Below are 20,145 nucleotides of genomic sequence, written 5' to 3'. Positions count from 1 at the left end.
GCATAAAAAATATTTTTAAATTTGTAATTTTGAATTCCTGCAAAAACGGTGATTCCATTGGCTATGCCCCTAATACCTTACGATTCATGTTTATTTATTTCTGACCATTCAAATTTTTTAAGAACATCGTCACGAATCTTGACTTTGCAACTATCAAGGCCAATCATGTCGCGTTTTTCTACAAACGTATTTTTATTGAATTTCTTTTTTACATTTATGTATGAAAACATTTCTCAACAATATCCATATCCAAAGACAACAGCTGGAGGCGCGATGCAGAGGCCTGGGTAAAGATCTATGCGACATCCCATCTGTGATAGGTAATAAAGAACTCACACGAGAGGTAGTATCATACATGATAAATATAGCGCAGGAAATTGGTAAAATAAACCAAAGTAGGGAACAAAATGCCGAACACTCCTCTAGTGGAACGGAAGGCCTGTTGACTACTGCCAACAGGCCGGCTTCTCCTGAAGAGTTTTAAGTGGTTTCCTCTCCACGTGAGCAAATGCTGAGAAGTTCCTGATTTGCCCACATTAATATATCCCTCCTGATCCCAATAGTTTAGATAAATTTTAAGATATTTAATAGCAGAAAAATCCACTTTTTGAAATATAAACCTTGTATATTATAAGCAAGGTAAATAATAAAGCAACTCCCATATAAAAAAAAAAAAAAAAAAAAATATCCATATTGATTTTGAAAATAAAATTAACTACTCTTAATTATTTAATATATTTTCATGTATGTGATATTTCCCTATTAATAATTTATCTAAACTACAAAAACAATAGGGACACGCCAATGGTAAATATCTGTAGCAAGTGAAAAAATCATTGCTCCAGGGAGAAAATACGGGAATAAATAAATAAAAAATTGACAACTATTCTTATTCTAAGAGGTAAGAGTTAGTGCTATGCCAGCTCCTGACGTCACTGTGACTCATAAAGATCTATTGAGACAGAACCCCGTAATTGTTCTCGCCCTCCAAGCCCAGGTCTATAAAGAGCCTGGCTACTATATAAAAGGCGAGTGTTTACATTTTCTCCTCCAAGCCCAGATCCGTAAAGTATCGGACTATTAGGTAGGGAGCGAGCTCTTTAACATTCTCTGGTTTAACCAATAGTCCCCCGAGGATGAGGCTCCTTTTATGATGTAAAGCATCACATTCACATGGAATGTGTATGCTTCCTCATCTGCACTGCAGTATCCATATCTAGAAGTTTTGAAAGGTTAATTCTTGCAAAGTGTTCGTTCAATCTGCAGTGCCCTGTAAGGACTCTAGTGACAACCCTCACTTGATTTCAGCTGTGCTTTATAAGGTCGAAAGCAAACGAGTAACGAGTACCCTTTTATCAGTTCCTTTGCATGGTGCTGACCACGTACTTTTTGCTAGAGCATTACGCTTTGCTTCCTGGCCCATGACCTAAGCTTGTCACGGGCAACCCACAGTGAGGCCCAAGGCCCATTGCATTGGGGCAACAATTAGACAAACTCCAAATATGATATGAGTTCATAAGAAGTTTAAAATAAATTCGAAATTTTAATATCCTTGAATAAACCTTAAAAATCTATAAATAAATATACAGTTCTAACCAGAACTCAGGACGACTCGATGGCTGCTCTCAGTTAAAAGTTCTTAAGATAATCGATTGGAGATGAGTCCGCCTCGTTGTGATTCGTACTTTTAAAATGTTAATTTAAATGATTGTTGGATTTGGTCCAGCTTTATCTTGCTTAATCTTCTTCGTTTTCTGTATTTTTCAACATTTGTGTGGTAATTATTTTTAAGCAATCTTTCGCTGTCCATTTGTTCTACATGTGTAAACAAACTCAGTGGCCTTATGCTGGAAGACGTGATATTTTGTTACCCAATTGCTTTGCCAAATGAGTATTCTTGAAAAGTCTTCCATAATTAAATTACAAAGCGAATGAAAAAGTGGCTACACTATAGAGTTGGGCATTTTGTTTTTTTAAATAAAAGTAGCAATAACAGTTACAGTTTCACAAATTAAGCTGTTTTGTTAAGACGTTTAAAAAATAACAATTTAGTGCAGTGGGTGAAAAGTTTACGGGGCTTTTGTATCCATTGGAGAATGCAGTTTGGCAAGCATTCAAAAATGTTACTCACAGTTTCTAGGTAAACCAGAATGTTTGAATATCGAGCAGTTAAGAATGCAGAAAACATTTAAACGTTTAAATTTATGAATGCCAGTTTCTTGGAAACCTTACATTATAGGAAAAAACTGATATCATGTTTGAATTCAGGAGGAAAAATTGCATTCAAATCACATATTTTTCTTTCTGAGACAAAAAAGTTTTTTATTGTTGCCCGGTGTTATTGTTTAAAAACGTAATCAAAATAACGAAACCGCTTATACATAAAGCCTTTGTGCCGAACGCAGTCGAATGCTTAACACAAACGTAAATATAATTATATAACGTTGTAACTTTATTTCAATATAAAAGTAACCTGCAAAAAGGAAATAAAGAGAGAATTCCTCAAACAAAATATAACTTTGAAGAATGTACTTAATGTATTTGAAGTCAATACTTCAGACAAGTTGGTATTTATTTACAATCGCTTTACATTGATCCTGTCGAGGGCTTTCTAGCTAACCGTTCTTTACGCCAACGATGGAGCTATTTTGTTTCAAGTACTGGAGATCGATTCTTTTCAGTAATAATAGGACATTAAACACTTGGAAACATGTTTCCGAAAAGAAGTAATATTATTTGGAAATATGAATAGTCATCTAAACAACGTAATTAATTTTCATATTTTTTTTTCTTCTATTTTTATAATACTAGCAGGAAACAGTCAGCGATAGATAACGGCACCGCTCTCTTTAAGTCGACATTGCGGGGCCGCAATCACAATGAGAAGTTAAGAACGTCATACCTTCACCCTGACGGTATAGTTGAAGATAAATTCTCCCGAACGATGACGAAGATGCACTACCGACCCTTTACCTTCAAGTTTTGGGTAAGTACATTGATATGTACCAAAGGGACGCGTACGCCACGGTACACATATCTACGCACTAAAGTAACATACGTTCATTATGACGTCATGGATGTAGATAAATTCTCCCGAGCGATCGCGAAGATACACTTCCGACCCTTTATCTTCATGTTTTAAGGTAGGTGCGGCAGTATACACCGAGGGCTCAAATACACCACTGTACTCATATCTAATAATTGAAAGTGTCAAAATTAATTCCACTGAGCAAGTTTTGAGTTGATTACGAAGTATTTAAATTTTTAATCGTTTTGAGGTGGACACATTTTTTCTTCAAATACTGTCAACTGTCAAGAAAATAGAGCAATATATATTTGTAGTTTGATAATTTATTCTGCGCCATTTTTGTGAAAATCACCTCAAGGGCGCTGTACAATTAATAAATATCCCAGTACGTCTTGCGGCTACAGAGACCATGGACGGTTGGGATTCTAGTTACTCGTTTTTAATTAAGATCAATAAAAAATTATAACAGATAGGAGCTAGATTACAGGACGTCTTGCAGCTACAGAGCACATAGACAGTTAGAAATTTAGCCCCCATTTACACATTTTAAAAATTGACAAATAAATTTAGTGTATTAATGATATTAAAAAAGTAAATAACATGAATAATATTAATAATAAAAAGGAGTAAGATTACAACACGTCTTGCAGCTACTAAGCGCATAGACGATTGAAATTCTAGACCCCATTTACAAAATTTAGGTATTTTAAAGTTGATATATGAAAGCTAGATAACCAATCATCGTGCAGCTACAAAGCGCATGGACGAGTGGAATTCTAGCAAAGTTAAAATGATATCAATAAATTCACAAAAAATAGAGCATAGTAGTAAATTTGTCAAGTGTTCATGCCAAAAAGTAAGCAATAAAAAACTAAATAAATCAAACCCTGTTTCAACTCCATGGTTAACAAAGGGAGATAGATGTCCGAAGAAAAGCTTTTGTAGACAGTAGGTAGATACCGTCGACATGTGGCCCACTGGTTGCTTGATAATTTCTGGAAACGCACGTGTGTAGTTACTGGGGGATTACGCCTATTGTTCGACTTGGTGTCCATTTTGGTCAGTATTATTTCGTTTTATGAGACGCAACATTCCTTTTCCATTCACTTTTTTACATAAATATTACACAAACGCGTGTATGAGCGGTTTGATTTATCATTATGTATGTTATTAGAAGGCAGATATTTGAAATATTATCAGTTCACTTTTAGTAGCACTGCTGTAATTTATTAATTATGGGTGTAGGGTGTATGGACAACAAACACGTCAGGTTGGCAGCCCAGAGAATCGGTTTATAATTGCCCCCTGGTCACCGTTAAGACGGCCGTTTAGTGACTCACCGCATCACGGAACATCAGCTCTCTGAAATGCGTAGCATTTGTCTCCAGAAAAAAGCCAATACCCGTCTTGCTTCCTCAGTGTCCATGTTCCAACTCCACACAATGCAGTGGAGACCACCAGAGATTTCAAAAAACTGATTCTCAGTGTGAACTGATGTTTTCCATATTACCTAGAAATATGTTTTATTAGGTATCTACTATTAATTAAATCGAGTTATTTTACGAAACCTGCGGTTTTTTGGTACTTGTGTAATATTACAACTAAAGATTCTTTGGCATTTTACCGACACAAAAAACTTCAACTTTAAAATTAAACACAAATACTAACACGCTAACTATTTTTTCCTTACAGAAGCGACTGCAGAAATAATCGGTGGACCAGATAAGATCGTCCAGCAAGGCTCGATGCTGAGACTCACCTGTCAAGTGAGGAAGTCCACTGAACCTCCGACCTTTCTCTTCTGGTACCACGAGAACAGAATGATCAACTATGACCAAGGTTCAATTTATTTTATTTTTAATTATCTGACTTACTATAAAATGCTCATCTTGTAAAGCCGAATTTTATTTTCAAGATCTGTTCTACTTTGAAAATCAAATGAAATTTTAAATATTGTTTCAACGATGGAGTTTTTTTGCATACTTCATTTTGAAATTTTGTTACTTTTTCCACGTAAATATTTTCAATTTAGAGGACAGATGTCATTTTGAAGATGAATGAAGATTAATTTCATTATATTCCAGTTAGAAAATTGATTTTGGTTTAGAGCAGTTCAGACGTATGATTATAATAGTTTTTACCTGCGGCTTCACTCTCGTGCTAATTAGTGAAAATTTAGTTGCAGATCGAATAAAACAGTTTTGTCATCTATCAATCAAAATTTTCCCGACAGGATAATATATTTTTTGAGATAGAAAATAGCTTGTATCGATTGCTGGTCCGACGACGATCTGACGATCCGTTTATCTATGGCGACATTGCATCGTTATTTTGCTCATAAATCCAGAATCCTACTTCAAAACTAAAACCAAACTAACAATAGATAAAGCTTGTCGAATATTCTTCTTCTTCTTGCGGTGCTTTGTCAGGTCCCCCGACGTTGGCGATCAATGCAGCGAAAGCATCTCGGTCCTGCGCTTCTCTTATATTTCGTAGCCAGGACAACTGATTATTAGATGCTCTCGCCATTGTGCTTCCTGGAAAAAGATGACCAGAGTGATTTCTCGTTACATTCTCCGGTGGATTTTTCTGTCGGGGTTTCCTTCCCTTGGCTGATTTGTTTTGGTTTTGATGAGCCAGAAACTCGCCTTTCATCCCCTCGTTATCTGCTGTGATCACATCATAATGAATATAATCCCATTGCCCGGGGTTCGCGGCGTGGACGCTAACGAATTGGACTAGTCAGTAGTGTTGACGGTGGAATGCAACGGGACGTTTGCAGCATTTTATAGACTCACACCCTCCAGCAAAATGTGACTCGTTGCGACCCTACCGACAGTTTGAACCCCAAATTATTGATATATATATATTTTTTCTTTGTATTTTTTTTTAATTCGATATGAAAAATAAGTATAATAATTTAACTTCTTACCTTTTCGACTATTATTACAAAAAAATATGTCAATCGGTCACTCCGTTGAGACGTGAAGGATACACAAACAAACACACGTTCGCATTTATAATATTAGTATAGATATGTAAGTATGAATTCTTCTTTGGTAACATTTTTAAGATGATGTAATTAAAATGTATACATGTAAACAATATTTTTAGGCGTACTATTTATGTACATAAATAAATTATCATTTAAACTCTTATTTCGCGTAAAAACAACAATTTAAGTTGTGGTCAGCGAGGAATAATCAATGAACCGCTCTTCCAAAGAAGACTTAAATAATATAGATTAATTATGATGAAAAACAATTCAATTCGTTCTTACGATTACAACAAATTTGTATTTATGTTACTAAGAAAAAAACAGTACCTTATTAAGACTGAGATACGTTACATATATGACAAAGTTAGTTTTATGCCAGCTTAGATCATAGTCTCTGTAATGTCGGTCAAAACAATTTCCTTAAAATTATCAGACGTTAAGGGTGCGGCGGTGGACCTGGCTTTGACACGAAATCCAGATGCCTTAGGAGACCCTTGATCCATGCTGCCTCTTCCCGCCGTCCTTCAAGACCGTCGATAACAATCTTTCGGCTAGCTTCAACACTTAGGGGCGGGATTGACGAGGCAGGAGGCGAGAGTGCCGGGTAGCAATATGATATCTTGGAGGCGTTTGGTGATGTCCACATGGTCCACTTAGAAGTGGATGTTGAAACAGAAGAAGAAGCAAAATGACGTTCTTCGTTTCAATGAAACGAATATCTACTTTCTTTTTTTCATTGAATTTTAAGAAACCCTGCGTACTTAATAAACGCTTTTGTTTGATCGTAATGAATTTTAATTCACCTCGGTGATAGTTTCCGTTTAAAGGTGTTCAAACCAAGGTCGGAGTTTTTCCGATAAAATCTGGCATTCGGCTGAAATATTCTTCCTGATATCATCATTAGGAGTTAGAGGCCAAATCATGAAAGCCTATCATTTGTTACGCGTGAATTTACAATCCCTTAATTGTATTGTTATAGTTTCTGCATAAATTACATTGAGGCGTGTTTTTAAAAAGAGTTCAATTGCTGGATTTACATAAAAGCCTTATATGATCTTTATTTATAATCTTCTTTCGCACATTAAGAGGAAACACGGACTCACTTTTCTTCATACTAACGTTTTAGTTTAAATTTATTTCAACAGAGAGGGAAAACATTTTTCAGAAGGGAATATGGAAGTCTAGGCATTTACAGGGCTTATGACCTGTCATTGGCTGGTTTAAGTGGCCATTTTACACACTGTGTAACATTCGGCCAGTCTGCAAGCATTTGGACACAATCAAACATTATTTTTAGTTTATTCAGATAAAAAATATGAGTATTCAATATTACTACTAAATACATTTTTTTTAAATATAAATTTAATACATATAATTACATTAACGTTTTTTTTTCAGAATTTTCAATCTGATGATACTCTTTCTTAAATAAAATAACAAAATTGGTTCAGCTTTGGGGTGCGGAAAACAGGACAATAAAAGCTCAATTTTGTCGATTTTAGTTTGGCATAACTAGACCGACATTAAATTCAAACAATATGTACTAATAATTACAAAAAAGAACGGCTTCGACATTGTCGACATACCCCGCTGCATACATCGCCAAGCTTTTTAACTGAAAAATAATCTGGAAACTCCAAACTTTTACTTGTCTCATTTTCCATTCTATACGCCAAAGGGGTACATTTTTGCATACTTACCTGACGTCTCTAAATTAACGAAACACTGATGGAACAGAAAAATGACCTAATCATCGAACTGTATTGCTCTTTCTTGCTAGAATAAACCTTTCCGAAACTTTAAGATGTAGGTTCTGCAGTGCGGATGAGGAAACACCTATACACATTCTATGTGAATGTGATGCTTAACATCATAAATTAAGTCTCATCCTCGGGGGACTACTGGTTAAACTTCTGGGGATGTTAAACAGCTGCTCCCTACCTAATACACCGGCACTTCACGGACCTGGGCTTGGAGGGGCAGGTTTAGCAAAATGTAAACTCTCGCCTTCCACACAGTAGCCAGGCTCTTTATAGGCTTGGGCTTGGAAGGCGAGTACTATTCACGGGGACCCATCAAAATAGATCTTCACAGATTGCAGTGACGTCAGGAGCTTGCATAGCACTGACCCCCATCACTAAGAATAATAATAGCTACATCAAAATCCATCATTTCAAGCACCCGGTGTTTTTCAAGGCCACACTCTTACTTTGTTAGCATCGTTGCTTTATTTTCGCAGGAATATATAAAAAATCACGTCTGGTGTCTGTTTTTCAGATGGCGTCGTTGTGACCCATTCTCGAACGTCCAGTGAGCTGGTTATCCAACACGCGGAGCCACGCCAGGCGGGGAACTACACATGTGCTCCAGCTAACGCCAAACCAGACAGTGTGACAGTGCACATCCTTCACAGTAAGTGTACACGTATTATTTTCTCATATTTTATTTTATGTATTATTTTCTGTTCATTGATATATTATACATTGAATAAAGGGCTAGAAATATAAATTTTTAAGACCAAGTGCATGGTTATTCGGAAAAAGACACAAACTTTCCCAATGACTGAAAATTAGAGCGCGGGTCATTGAGCAAGTCTTATTATGGATGCTCACTGAGTAATAAATGGGATCGAGACTGATTTTTCAGGATGCGTGACCTTTGCAGTAACAACTTTAATGGAGTTGATAAATATCAAACGCCAGTGCGCCCACCCTATTTTTTTTCGACATTTGTTCTACAAAATGTAGTGAAAAAAAAAATCATTTCCGTACTACTCAAATTAAATCATGTCCTTGTATTGACAATGACAATTTACAAAGAAAACACTGTCAAAAAACTAGGTTTCAATTCAGAAGCTAGAAGGTCTACATGGACATTGTGGTGGATTGTTATAGACATACTAGCGTTTGATATTTATCAACTTAATTTAGACCTCCGAATGCGCATTGTACGATGTTTGGTCTTCTCAGTACTTTGCACGGTGTCAAAACGTGGACGCTCACCCAAACCACTTTTTTTCAAATCGAAGTCTTTGAAATGTGGAACTACCGGAGGATATTAAATATCTCCTTGGTGGACAGAGTTCGAAACGATGACGTTCTCCGACGGATAAAAAAGGGAAAGAAGTGCTGAGGACCAAGAAGAAAAGTAAACTTGAGTCCTTAAAGCTAATTAAATAGTAATAAAAATAGTAGGCATTTAAAAAAAGAAATTAAATTAAACAGTTTTCAAAAAGAGAAACAATAACAATAAAATAAAAAATAAACAGTTATCTGAATAAAAAATTACCACAATACAAAAGCAACTCTCGCTGCCTCCACCTACCATGGAATCACTTCTCTACAATTCCGCAGAGTGTGTGCGGACCGACTACTGCTTCACAAAGTTATGACAGGATTAGTTGACTGTGCAGAATTACTTAGTTTAATATCTACCTGTGTTTTAACAGTATTAATTAAGGTCTTCTTTATTTACAGGTGAGACTCCTGCAGCAATGCAGCACGGGAACCAGAGCGCCACATCACGCGCTCATGGGAAACCTAAGTTTTTCTTCTGCCTGCTTCTGCTGTACCTGACGAGATTTGCCAAGTCGCTTGTCAGCTCGCTCTCGTTAACAGAAATTGTTATTCTAACATAAAAATTAGTGAAAATATTGGTTTTCAGACTATTAGTGAAATTTTACGCGAAAACGATAAAAAAAACAATGGTACATAGCTAAAAATATGAAAATTTCTCCTCTGTGCGGTAAAACTTCGCATGTTTAAAAAATGTTCCCAATAATCCCTAAATTCTTTTACAATTTTTTTTGCATTTTGCAAAAAGTAACGCCTTCACTCTGCGTCTTCGAATCTCGAAGCACGACCCAGCAAGTAATGTAAATAGTTTTTTTATACGGTTTACAAAATATATTATTTCAATGTAGCGATCTCTTGATGTTTGGAGATTTAATTTTTGTGATTACCTTAAGGTTCTTATTATAGGTATAATATAATCTGTATTTTTTATAAAACTCCCTTGTTTTTTTTCTTAATTATGTTTGTAGTTCAAATAAAGAGACATGTTATCTGGATATAACAACAGAGATGAAGAACATTTGAGAGAAGGTAATAAGAAGTATAGGCATCTACAGGGCGTATGACGTGTCATTAACAGGTTTAGGTGGTCACTTTACACACTATGTAACATTCACCATTCTACCCATATTTAAACATCTATATTCCTTCAATTCTTTCATCTGTTAATGTTTATGAAGTTAAAGATCTGAAACCTTTATTATCATGTGGATGCCTAGACTTCTTATTACCTTCTCTTAAATGTTCTTTATCTATGTTGTTATATTTTAATGTTAACAGCTCTCCAGGGAGTTTAATCCAGTTTTTGTCTACAAAAATTTGAACAAACTCAAAATATTGTTGATGTTATCAGGATTCTAGAGAAAATATTATTTAGAAACAAATATTTTGATCCATGAAAAATGCAACGAAAACTCTTTTTTGGGGTTTCAAACGATAACTGGCAAAGCCAAAACCTTTATGTTGACAGAAAATAATTACCAAAACTGTCACGATATGAGGGTAAAAATTAGTATTCTGATGTTGTAAAAAGTCGGAAATCTATTATATAAAGTGACGTATCAAAAAAGGAACATTTGCACAAAAAGAGTTAGTTACCACTACTTTTCATGGTTCATTTAGACGCTATACTCACAGAATGCATTCAGTCAACAGTCTTAATATATTTCAAATATTTTTTATTAAATTTGTGGGAGAAATAATGCTTTGAAATAACAAAAAAGCTTTAAATGCGATTATTTTGGAAATTGTTTAAATGACCTCATGCATTCCGTCAGTAAAGCCTTTATTTGTAAAATGAGAAATGATATTTAAAAAAAAAACAGCAATAGAATATTCTTGTAAAATCAAAATTTGAGAAGCTTTAACCGCGTGGCACAGATTTAAAAAAATCAAACTGGTGTGTTGATTTATTTAGGTATAAAATATTTTTTTCTGATAACACACGGTAACATGTCACCCGTTTAAATAATTAAAAAAAAACTACGTACTTATTTTTCGTAAAATCACAAAAATAAATAGAATTATCCGACCGGTTTCAGAACACGATTCCTCTGCCGACGTTCATTAATAAACTGAAACAATTTTTTTGTACCCACATTTTTTAAAAACCGTTTTGCGCTTCAAATATTAATTTTAATATAAATCTCATTACAACGTATTTCAAAAAGTTATTTAAAACCATCAGCAGTACGATGTCCTAGTTTTTGTATGTTCAATAGACTATTGAGTTTTGATTTTTTGATTTTTTTATTTAATCCAATATAAAATACAAATACAAAGTTTACAAAAATGTTTATTGAATAGGTACGGTACATTCAATATAATTTTATTTTTAATTATAGATGTAGCCACTCCAATGGCCCACAGGCACGTTCCGGAGTGTCAGTGTATTATTTATTTTATACATAATTGAATTTAGAGTTATGAATACAAATATGTTTTTACGCGTCCATGTAGCTAAAGAATTATTCTTCTTTCCGTTATTAAATAGTATTTTTACGGTTTTTTCCAATGCTAATCTCCAATTACTGATTTAACTTATTTGACTTTAAAAACAAAAAATATATCTCTTGTAAAATTTGCAAAATGGTCTATTAAAAATACAAGAACTAGGGAAGCGTGTAGTTTTTGTTTGTTGTAAAATATTAGTAGAAACATTTAAAATTTGTAAATATTACACATAAACATATGATTTGACTGTCAAAGTAAACCAAAGTTTGTAAGATAAAATAAATCGCTGAACCACTTTTTGTACATGTCAGTTTTTTAAGTAGTCGGCGTATTTTATCGTCAACATTCGGCATTGATAAAAAATGTCTTTATGTTTACTACGGTACTCCTAAGTCCTGTCAAAGTTTACAGAAATATGACAAAAACTTTGCTTGTTTTGCAAAGTTTTTAGGATTTAAAGGTCTAATATTGTGTTTCCATGTAAATTTGAAGCTCGCGGAAAAGTTTTATACATTTTTTCAACGTGCTACGCCATTTACAGATCATTTTCATATTACAAACCATTTTCAGATCCGATATTTTTCCTCTCCATACGTATGTAGTTTTTTACCGCACTGCAGGTAGTTTTTATTCCAGACTTTGTAAAAAGTTTACTACTTTAATAAACGATTGGATTATAAATATTTTTGAGAGAAAAGTCGAGGCATTTACAGGACTTCTGACTGGGGCTTCCATTCTTGAGACTGGGGCGAGACTCAGACACCAAATCCTTTCAATTTTTTTCCTGCATGATCAGAAAACGAAACATAAAGCGCATAAGTTCCCAATACAAAAGACAAAATATCTTTAAAAAGTACAGGTGGGCCTTAACTGTATACCTAGTTTCAATTAACAAAATATAAATAATCGTAGCACTTAGAAATATTTTATTTATATTTTCAAAATAAACAATAATTGGAAATTTTAATGATATCTAAGTTTATCAACAATATTTTGAGTTTGTCCAAATTTTTGTAGATAAGGACTGGATTAAACTCCCTGGGGAGCTGTTTATATTAACATATTACAACAGAGATGAAGAAAATTCAAGAGAAGGTAATATAGAAGTCTAGGCATCTACAAGGCTTTTGACCTGTCAATGGCTGGTTTAAGTGGCCACTTTACACACTGTGCAACATTCACCATTCTGCCCATATTTTAACATCTATATTCCTTCTATTCTTTCATCTGTTGATGTTTGTGAAGTTAAAGAGCTGGAACCTTTTTTTATGCGGATGAGATTCAACAAATTGAATTATTTCACCTACATACTAGGCAACGCCTGAAAATGTTATTTTTTCAATTTTTATACTTCTTCATGAACCAGGTTGGTTTATCAAAACGATTTTTTAGAACATTCAAGAGAAGATAATATGACCTGTCAATGGAAGTGGCCACTTTACACACTGTGTAACATTCACCATTCTTACACCATTACACCACCTGGTAGTTTACACAAAAAACATTAACATACCATACATATTTGTATTACAGATTAAGATTGCCAAAATGCAACTTATTAGCTTTTAAAATCATTATTTTGCAAACTACACAATAGTTGGCCTGTTATAAAGATTACATATACGCATATATCAATATATACTGTACATATATGTTATTTTTAAAAATTATTATATCTTTGCCGGTCAATGCTTGGAATGTCTTAGAACTGGACATCTTTAAAGAACTCTTTGGGGATTAAAATCCAGTATTTTCTACAAACATTTCGACACTCGTAATATCGTTGAATAAACTAATATGAAAAAAATAAAAAAATTGTCCCTGATAATGATCTTCGACAAAAGCAAAACAGGTTGTTCTACCTACCACGATGCAGAACCAACCTGCCAATGGTTATGCCGGTAGGTAGAGCAATCGTGTTATTTAATCGTATCGCCTCGGATGTCGATATATTTCATGACAGTGGGATTTCTCTTAGGAGGGCAATTTCCAAATTGTAATATGTATGTCAATTTTATTTAATAAATCTTATACGTATATTTTGTAATATGTTGAGAATTAAATGGATACTCTGTAATGTTCTCAATGTAAGTAAGAATAAATAAATGAAATGAAATAAATAAAAAAAAGAAGTATAAAAATGAAAATGGTGTTAGAAGGTGAAATAATTCATCAAATAAATCTCTCCCACATCAATTAAGGTTTCAGCTGCGTTACTTTTAAAAAGTTAACAGATTGAAACGTTGAAGAAATGTGGATGTTTTGACATGGCAGAATGGGGAATGTTACACAGTGTATTAGGTTGCCAAGTATGTAACATAATTCAGTCTGATAAATCGCAAACTAATGATACGTTATAAGCCGTGTAAATGCTTAGACTTCTATATTCCCTTCTCACAATACAAAATACGTGTTTATTTGTTATTCGTCTATTTACTCGATCGTCGCTATTATGATTTTTTTAAGCTTATATAGAGAAAAAAAACACTAAGCAAACATATAAACTATTTACATCGTTTTGAAGTAGGTTATAATATATTTATTTTTTGCTTTAAATTCCACAATTCATAGTTTGTATAAATAATTCAAAATCAATGTATAGCTGGTCAGTATCCTTAAATGTATGTATTTTAATTATAAGTATTGTAAAAATTACACTACTTTAAACATAACTTTAGTCTTCTAAGTGTTCATTAATAATAAAATTTCGAATGATAATTTTCAACAGTTTTTCTAAGACATTTGCTGTAAAATTGGAAAAGAGTCGGTTCTTTTGTTTACGATCAGGAAGTTCAGCCCTACGTACAGGAAATTGGATACAAAAAATGTTTTCTTACGAGCGGTAAAAAATAGAGCATTAAATTATAAGGAAAAGTTTCTTGAAAATGTTTTTTTTTTCATATTTCAATAAAAATGAACTACTTTGAACGACGTCACTAGTTCATATAAATCAACCAATGATAAGAAAGTTGTAGAAGATTTCGATTTTTCAATGTTTTATAATTTTCCGTCAGATACCCCATCATAAACGTGTTTTCATATTTACGATTTAATAGCTTAATACTAACTTAAAATGAAATCCTTAAAACAGAAAAGCAGTTTTCTTATTTTTTTATTTGGTCACCCAACAGCGGTGCTATTCTAAATTGTAAACCGCAAGATAAAAGCTTTTTCTACGGCCGTGACAGCGTTCTGAATATCACCCCAGAGCCCCGATTACAATGGAAACTTAACAGAGTTATCTTCGCCTGTCTATAAAGAAAAATCGATATTTGTGTACGAAAATGAGTATATTTGCATGAACATTTAGGTTTCTTCATCGTTAATATGTAATTGAATATGTTTAAAAGAAAAAATGCATGCATATTCTGCTTTTCATACAGAAAACTTAATTTTACTTTGTAGATAAAATTGAAGATAAATATCAACTTCCCGTTGTTATCGGGCCCAATAATACAAAATTAAATCCATAGATTTCAGAATAGTCCAGAAGGAGCGTAGAATTATATTTGAATACATCGGACTGTGTCCAATAATCCCCCCACTATGTCCTACTTTCGCCGCGCGCATTCGTGATGTCGCCGCGTAATGTTGCTTGGTGGGAAAAAAATAATCATAACACAAATGTTACTTAAAAAAAAACAAGCAATCTGTTAATTTCTCTAAAATTTTATTGTGCACGCGGAAACATTGATTGACAAACAGAGTAGATAAGTAAAGGGTCATTTAATAAGAGTAATTGAATTAATAAACTTTGAACTTAAAACAAATTTTATTTTACGTGAAACGGATATTTTTATATCAGGTTAAATAATATTTGATGTTTTGAAGATAATGCCGTTCAAATGTCCCCCATGGCGTTGTTTAATCCGATGTCTAATGTTCATTAGTTCTTTCATTAGATAAGCAAAGTAGTGTAAACAAATTTACTACCCTGGCAACACTAACGAATTTTCTATTTTGTTTCTTCGACAATCTGACAGATGGAAAAATAATTCAATTTATATGTAATGCTTTTGCTACTTAACATTCGGTTGCTAATTACACATAAAATGTAATACCATCCTGTTTCTTTAAGATCCTAACAGTATTTCTACGCTTTAAAAGAACACGTCAAGGCATAGTTGAATTCAAATCAGGAGTTGCGTACTGAGCGACGTCTACAAAAAAACAAATGGGTCAAAACGTGAACCTACTCATTTACAAGTAGTTTAGTCGCCTTCTGTTTGATGTGCGTAAGCGGTTTCTGGACTATTCTTAATATTATGTTTACAGCATTAATTTGTATTTTCAGTATCGTATTACATTGGTTCTTTCATTATAAGACTTTCATTATAAGACTTTTTTTAAGGGACATGATCATAAACTGGATAAGAAAATCGAAATGTCATTTCATCAAATTCTGAATTTGTATCCGTCTACCTCTGAGGTACGAATTTATTCAGACCTTTTTAACAAATTAATGTCGAATGTCGCTTAAATTCCTACGGCGCTTAGCGCCTCCTATGAGAATTTACGAAAAACTCATAATCATTCTCATGTGCTTTTTGTAAAGCTATGCAAAGTTTTCAATAGATGGCAGTGACGATAATAATTTTCGCATATCGTTACTCAAACATTTTGGTTTTTTCAACAGGATGACGAAAAAACTGCTTATTTTTTTTAATTGAAGATGAATTTAGACTACTTTGCAGTTTTTATTAGACGACAGTTTATTAATGATGTCTTGGGAATAAGCCGTAGTTATTAAGTACACATATACAACATATTTTTCATTGTACAAGAAATTTAAAAAAAATATAAACATAAAAAACAACAAATGTAACAACAACAACAAACCATCACACCGTTTAGGCAGAGAGAATAAAACGCCACATCACTACATTTTTGCATACAGATCTCGCTTCCTCAACATTCATACATCTTCTCATGCACGCGCGCCGATTATTCCGACTTTTGACATGTCCATCTTTAAGTATTTGTTGGATTTGGTCATGCCATGTCTTTTTCGATCTTCCTCCATTTCTGCATCCATCAACATTCGCATTGTAAATATTCTTGGCCGTTCTTTCGCTGTCCATTCGTTCTACATGTCCAAACCAGCGCAGAGCTCCTTTCTTGATTTTGTCGATAATGCTTGTCTCAGCCTTGCATAATATACGGTTCTCAACATTTGTGCATCTATCGTACATAGTTTTGCCACACATTCGCCTGAGAGATCGCATTTCGACAGCATTCCGCCTAGTTTCATCCCTGTTTTTCCAAGTCCATACTTCGCTCCCATACATCAGGCTCGGGACCAGGACTCCGTTGTAAACGACTAATTTTGCCTCTTGTGACACACATTTATTTGCCAACGTTAATTTAAGTGCACCGTTCACTCTGTTCCCGGCACTCACCCTCCTTTCAATATCTTTCTCAGTCATTCCATCCCTAGTAAACGCACTTCCCTGATACACAAATTCCTCTACTTTTTTTAGTATAACTCCATTCACAGTGATTTCACATTTAGTCATACTTTCATTTTTTTCAAAAACCATCACATTCGATTTATCGACATTTATCAGCAAATCGCTTCCCTTGCATACATCGTAGACCTTTGTTACCAAGAATTGCAGTTCCTCTTTGTTGTTAGCAAGAAGTAAACGAAATTCTATCTATTTCGTGTCATTCTATAATTAAATATACACGTGCATGTGAAATTGTATCGACGAATACCTTCGCATTGTATGTTTTCTCGTATTTATCTTTGTTGAAATACCTTATGAAATAAAATAAAATTTCAGTTTTATAGCTTCGAAACCGGTCGTCAGAAAAAAATGTGGCTTAACCAAAAATACATTATGTTTCATTTCAATTTTAATTAAATTTCATTTAAATAAAAATGTACATGTAAAGGCGTAGGTACCTTATTTAGTTGCGCTTTCAATCAAATGAGCAGTTTCGTCGACGTCCTGTAAAAAGATTTCCAGGGTGTACCTTTTTGCATATACTTAAAAACAAATTACATTTAAAGAAACGATTGCTTCACCTGTAGCTTAATCCCAAATAACTATTGACGTGCTAATAAGCGACGTGATAACTATTTCTCACTATGGTTGTTTATCGTATTCGCAATCACTTTAATTAAATGTCAAATATCAACTTTCGCGGCGTATAATCCTGCTGCGCAATCACATATTTGAATTTCAGCGGTGTAAATATGGAAAATAATCCAAATCTGCTGTTTTCATTAATTGTTTATCATGCTATTTATTGCATTTAATCGGCGGTTGGCAAGCCAAATTTCAAGAAAAGCAGTCGTCATAATAATTGTAATTTAATTTTCACTTTTTTTGTATTAGATACAAAATATATATCCTTACTATTTTGCAAATGCAACATATTGTATCATTTTTTATAGTAAACGCCGATTTTTCGCCAATGAACTGTATTTATTTACGAGGAAAACAAAAAACAAACCGACTCGAGCGTTGACTTAGAGATTGCACACGCGTTGACATATGACTGCGATAACTTAAGCATGTTCATTTTTGTTCATTGTGATCGCTCAAATGCTTAGCATGTTTTCGAGTACGTCGATAGTTATTTGTGATTGAGCTTTTGAATTGGCTCTACAAATTGTAAACCACGAATGAACATATTCTTTTCCGTATCAATGATAATAGCGTCGTATATTTTTATATTATATTCAATTTTGAACAAAAATCAAGTTAAAAAGTTGCGTTCATTATTAAATTTCTTCAGAAACTGTAAATACTTTAAAAAATACATTTACACATTGTATTATGTAACATTATCAAATAATTTAATTTTAAGATGTACATATCTTTGTAAAAAGAGGTGAAAATTCCTCTATATGTCTGTGATATATGAAATAAACAAATAAATAAAAAATAGTTGTTTTATTAATAATTATCCAATCAATTCATATGTTAACCCTTTTAGCGTCCATTCAAATACAAACGAATTTTAAGATTTTTTTATTCTCGTACCTACTACTTTTACTATTCTCGTACGTTTTTTGTTTTAGAGTAAATTCCTGTCGTCCCTATAAATTATATGTAAGGCAAGTTTTAAACAATAAAATAATGGTAAACACGTGATTATATAACCGTACGTTGTGTCCCGGTCCCGCGTTTTCACGTGGTTTACCAGCTGTCTAAAAAAGTGCATTGTATTGACATCTAGTGACTTTTATTAGTATTTTTTTTTGCTGCTGGTAAACCACGTGAAAACACGAGACCGGGACACAACGCACGGTTATTTTAATCACATGTTTACACGGATCCGGGATACAAAGCACAAAAAAGGAGCGAGGCCCTGTATATGTCCGAACATTGCAATGCGCAATGTGGCTCTCCATAAAGGCCAATTTCGGCTAAATTGTCACACGAAAATTACTTATTTAATTATATCAAATAAATCTGAGAAGTTTCAATTGATTTAATTTAAGTGTTTTCATAACTATGACACTTTTAAGAAACCCTTCACAAAGCATGAAATTTCACAAAAATGGGCCGGGCACCGTGTAAATTTTATGAGTATTCGGCCGGTGCTCAAAGTGTAAAATGATTTCTTTAGTATAAAATATAAATAAACATGTAAAATACAAAAAATACAAATAATTCCTTTTTGTTCAGCTTTGTTCAATGACAACAGCAGGAATTTTGTGGACTGTATGGGAATTGTACTCACTTTTAAGTTCTTCCGTTTGTTTCTTTTATTTGACTATTGCACGGATACCGGTATCGTGTAGATGTTGATGAGATGTATACTTTAGGCGGTTTATGTGACGCCAATTTCACTTTGTCGAAAGTATGCAGATGAAGGTATATGATAAAGACTTTTCTGCATGACACTTTACACAATGCGAATAATGGAAACTTGAAAAAATAGCGCGCCTGAAACCTTAAAATCATAAAATTTTATGTGAATTCATTAAAACCGTTTAAGAATGCATCAGCTTTTGACGCCAAAGTACCTAAATTTTGCTATTTGGAACACTACACCCATAATTAAAAAATTCAACAGTGCTACAAAAAGTGAACTGATATTATTTGATAAATACATAATATTTTAAATATCTGCCTTCTAATAACATACAAAATGATAAATCAAACCGCTCATACACGCGTTTGTGTAATATTCATGTAAAAAAGTGAACTGAACAGGAATTTTGCGTCTCATAAAACGAAATAATACGGACCAAAATCGACACCAAGTCGTTGAAACAATAGGCGTAATCCCCCAGTAACTACACACGTGCGTTTCCAGAAATTATCAAGCAGCCAGTGGGCCACATGGCGACGGTATCTACCTACTTTCTACAAAAGCTTCTCTTCGGACATCTATCTCCCTTTGTTAACCATGGAGTCGAAACAGTGTTTTATTTATTTAGTTTTTTAATGCTGACTTCTTGGCATGAACACTTGACAAATTTACTACTATGCTCTATTTTTTGTAAATTTATTGATATCATTTTAACTTTGCTAGAATTCCACTCGTCCATGCGCTTTGTAGCTGCACGATGATTGGTTATCTAGCTTTCATATATCAACTTTAAAATACCTAAATTTTGTAAATGGGGTCTA

General features: G+C 33.7%; 1 protein-coding gene across 1 annotated transcript in view; it reads left to right on the top strand.

Moving 5' to 3' along the window:
- The window catches only part of LOC148272203 (zwei Ig domain protein zig-8-like), a 157,939-nt gene extending 148,273 nt beyond the window's left edge, over positions 1-9,666 (top strand). The window contains exons 6-8 of the mRNA XM_088240374.1: positions 4,721-4,867; positions 8,304-8,438; positions 9,503-9,666. Coding sequence (XP_088096500.1) covers positions 4,721-4,867; positions 8,304-8,438; positions 9,503-9,663 — 443 coding nt within the window. The 3' untranslated portion in view covers positions 9,664-9,666. The remainder of the gene's footprint in view (positions 1-4,720; positions 4,868-8,303; positions 8,439-9,502) is intronic.
- Positions 9,667-20,145: the final 10,479 nt, after the last annotated feature.

Source organism: Micrasema longulum, unplaced genomic scaffold (assembly GCF_059751315.1).
Source record: "Micrasema longulum isolate JH-2025_06_02 unplaced genomic scaffold, ASM5975131v1 h1tg002439l, whole genome shotgun sequence".
NCBI lineage: Eukaryota > Metazoa > Arthropoda > Insecta > Trichoptera > Brachycentridae > Micrasema > Micrasema longulum.
This window is presented reverse-complemented; position numbering and strand designations above follow the sequence as displayed.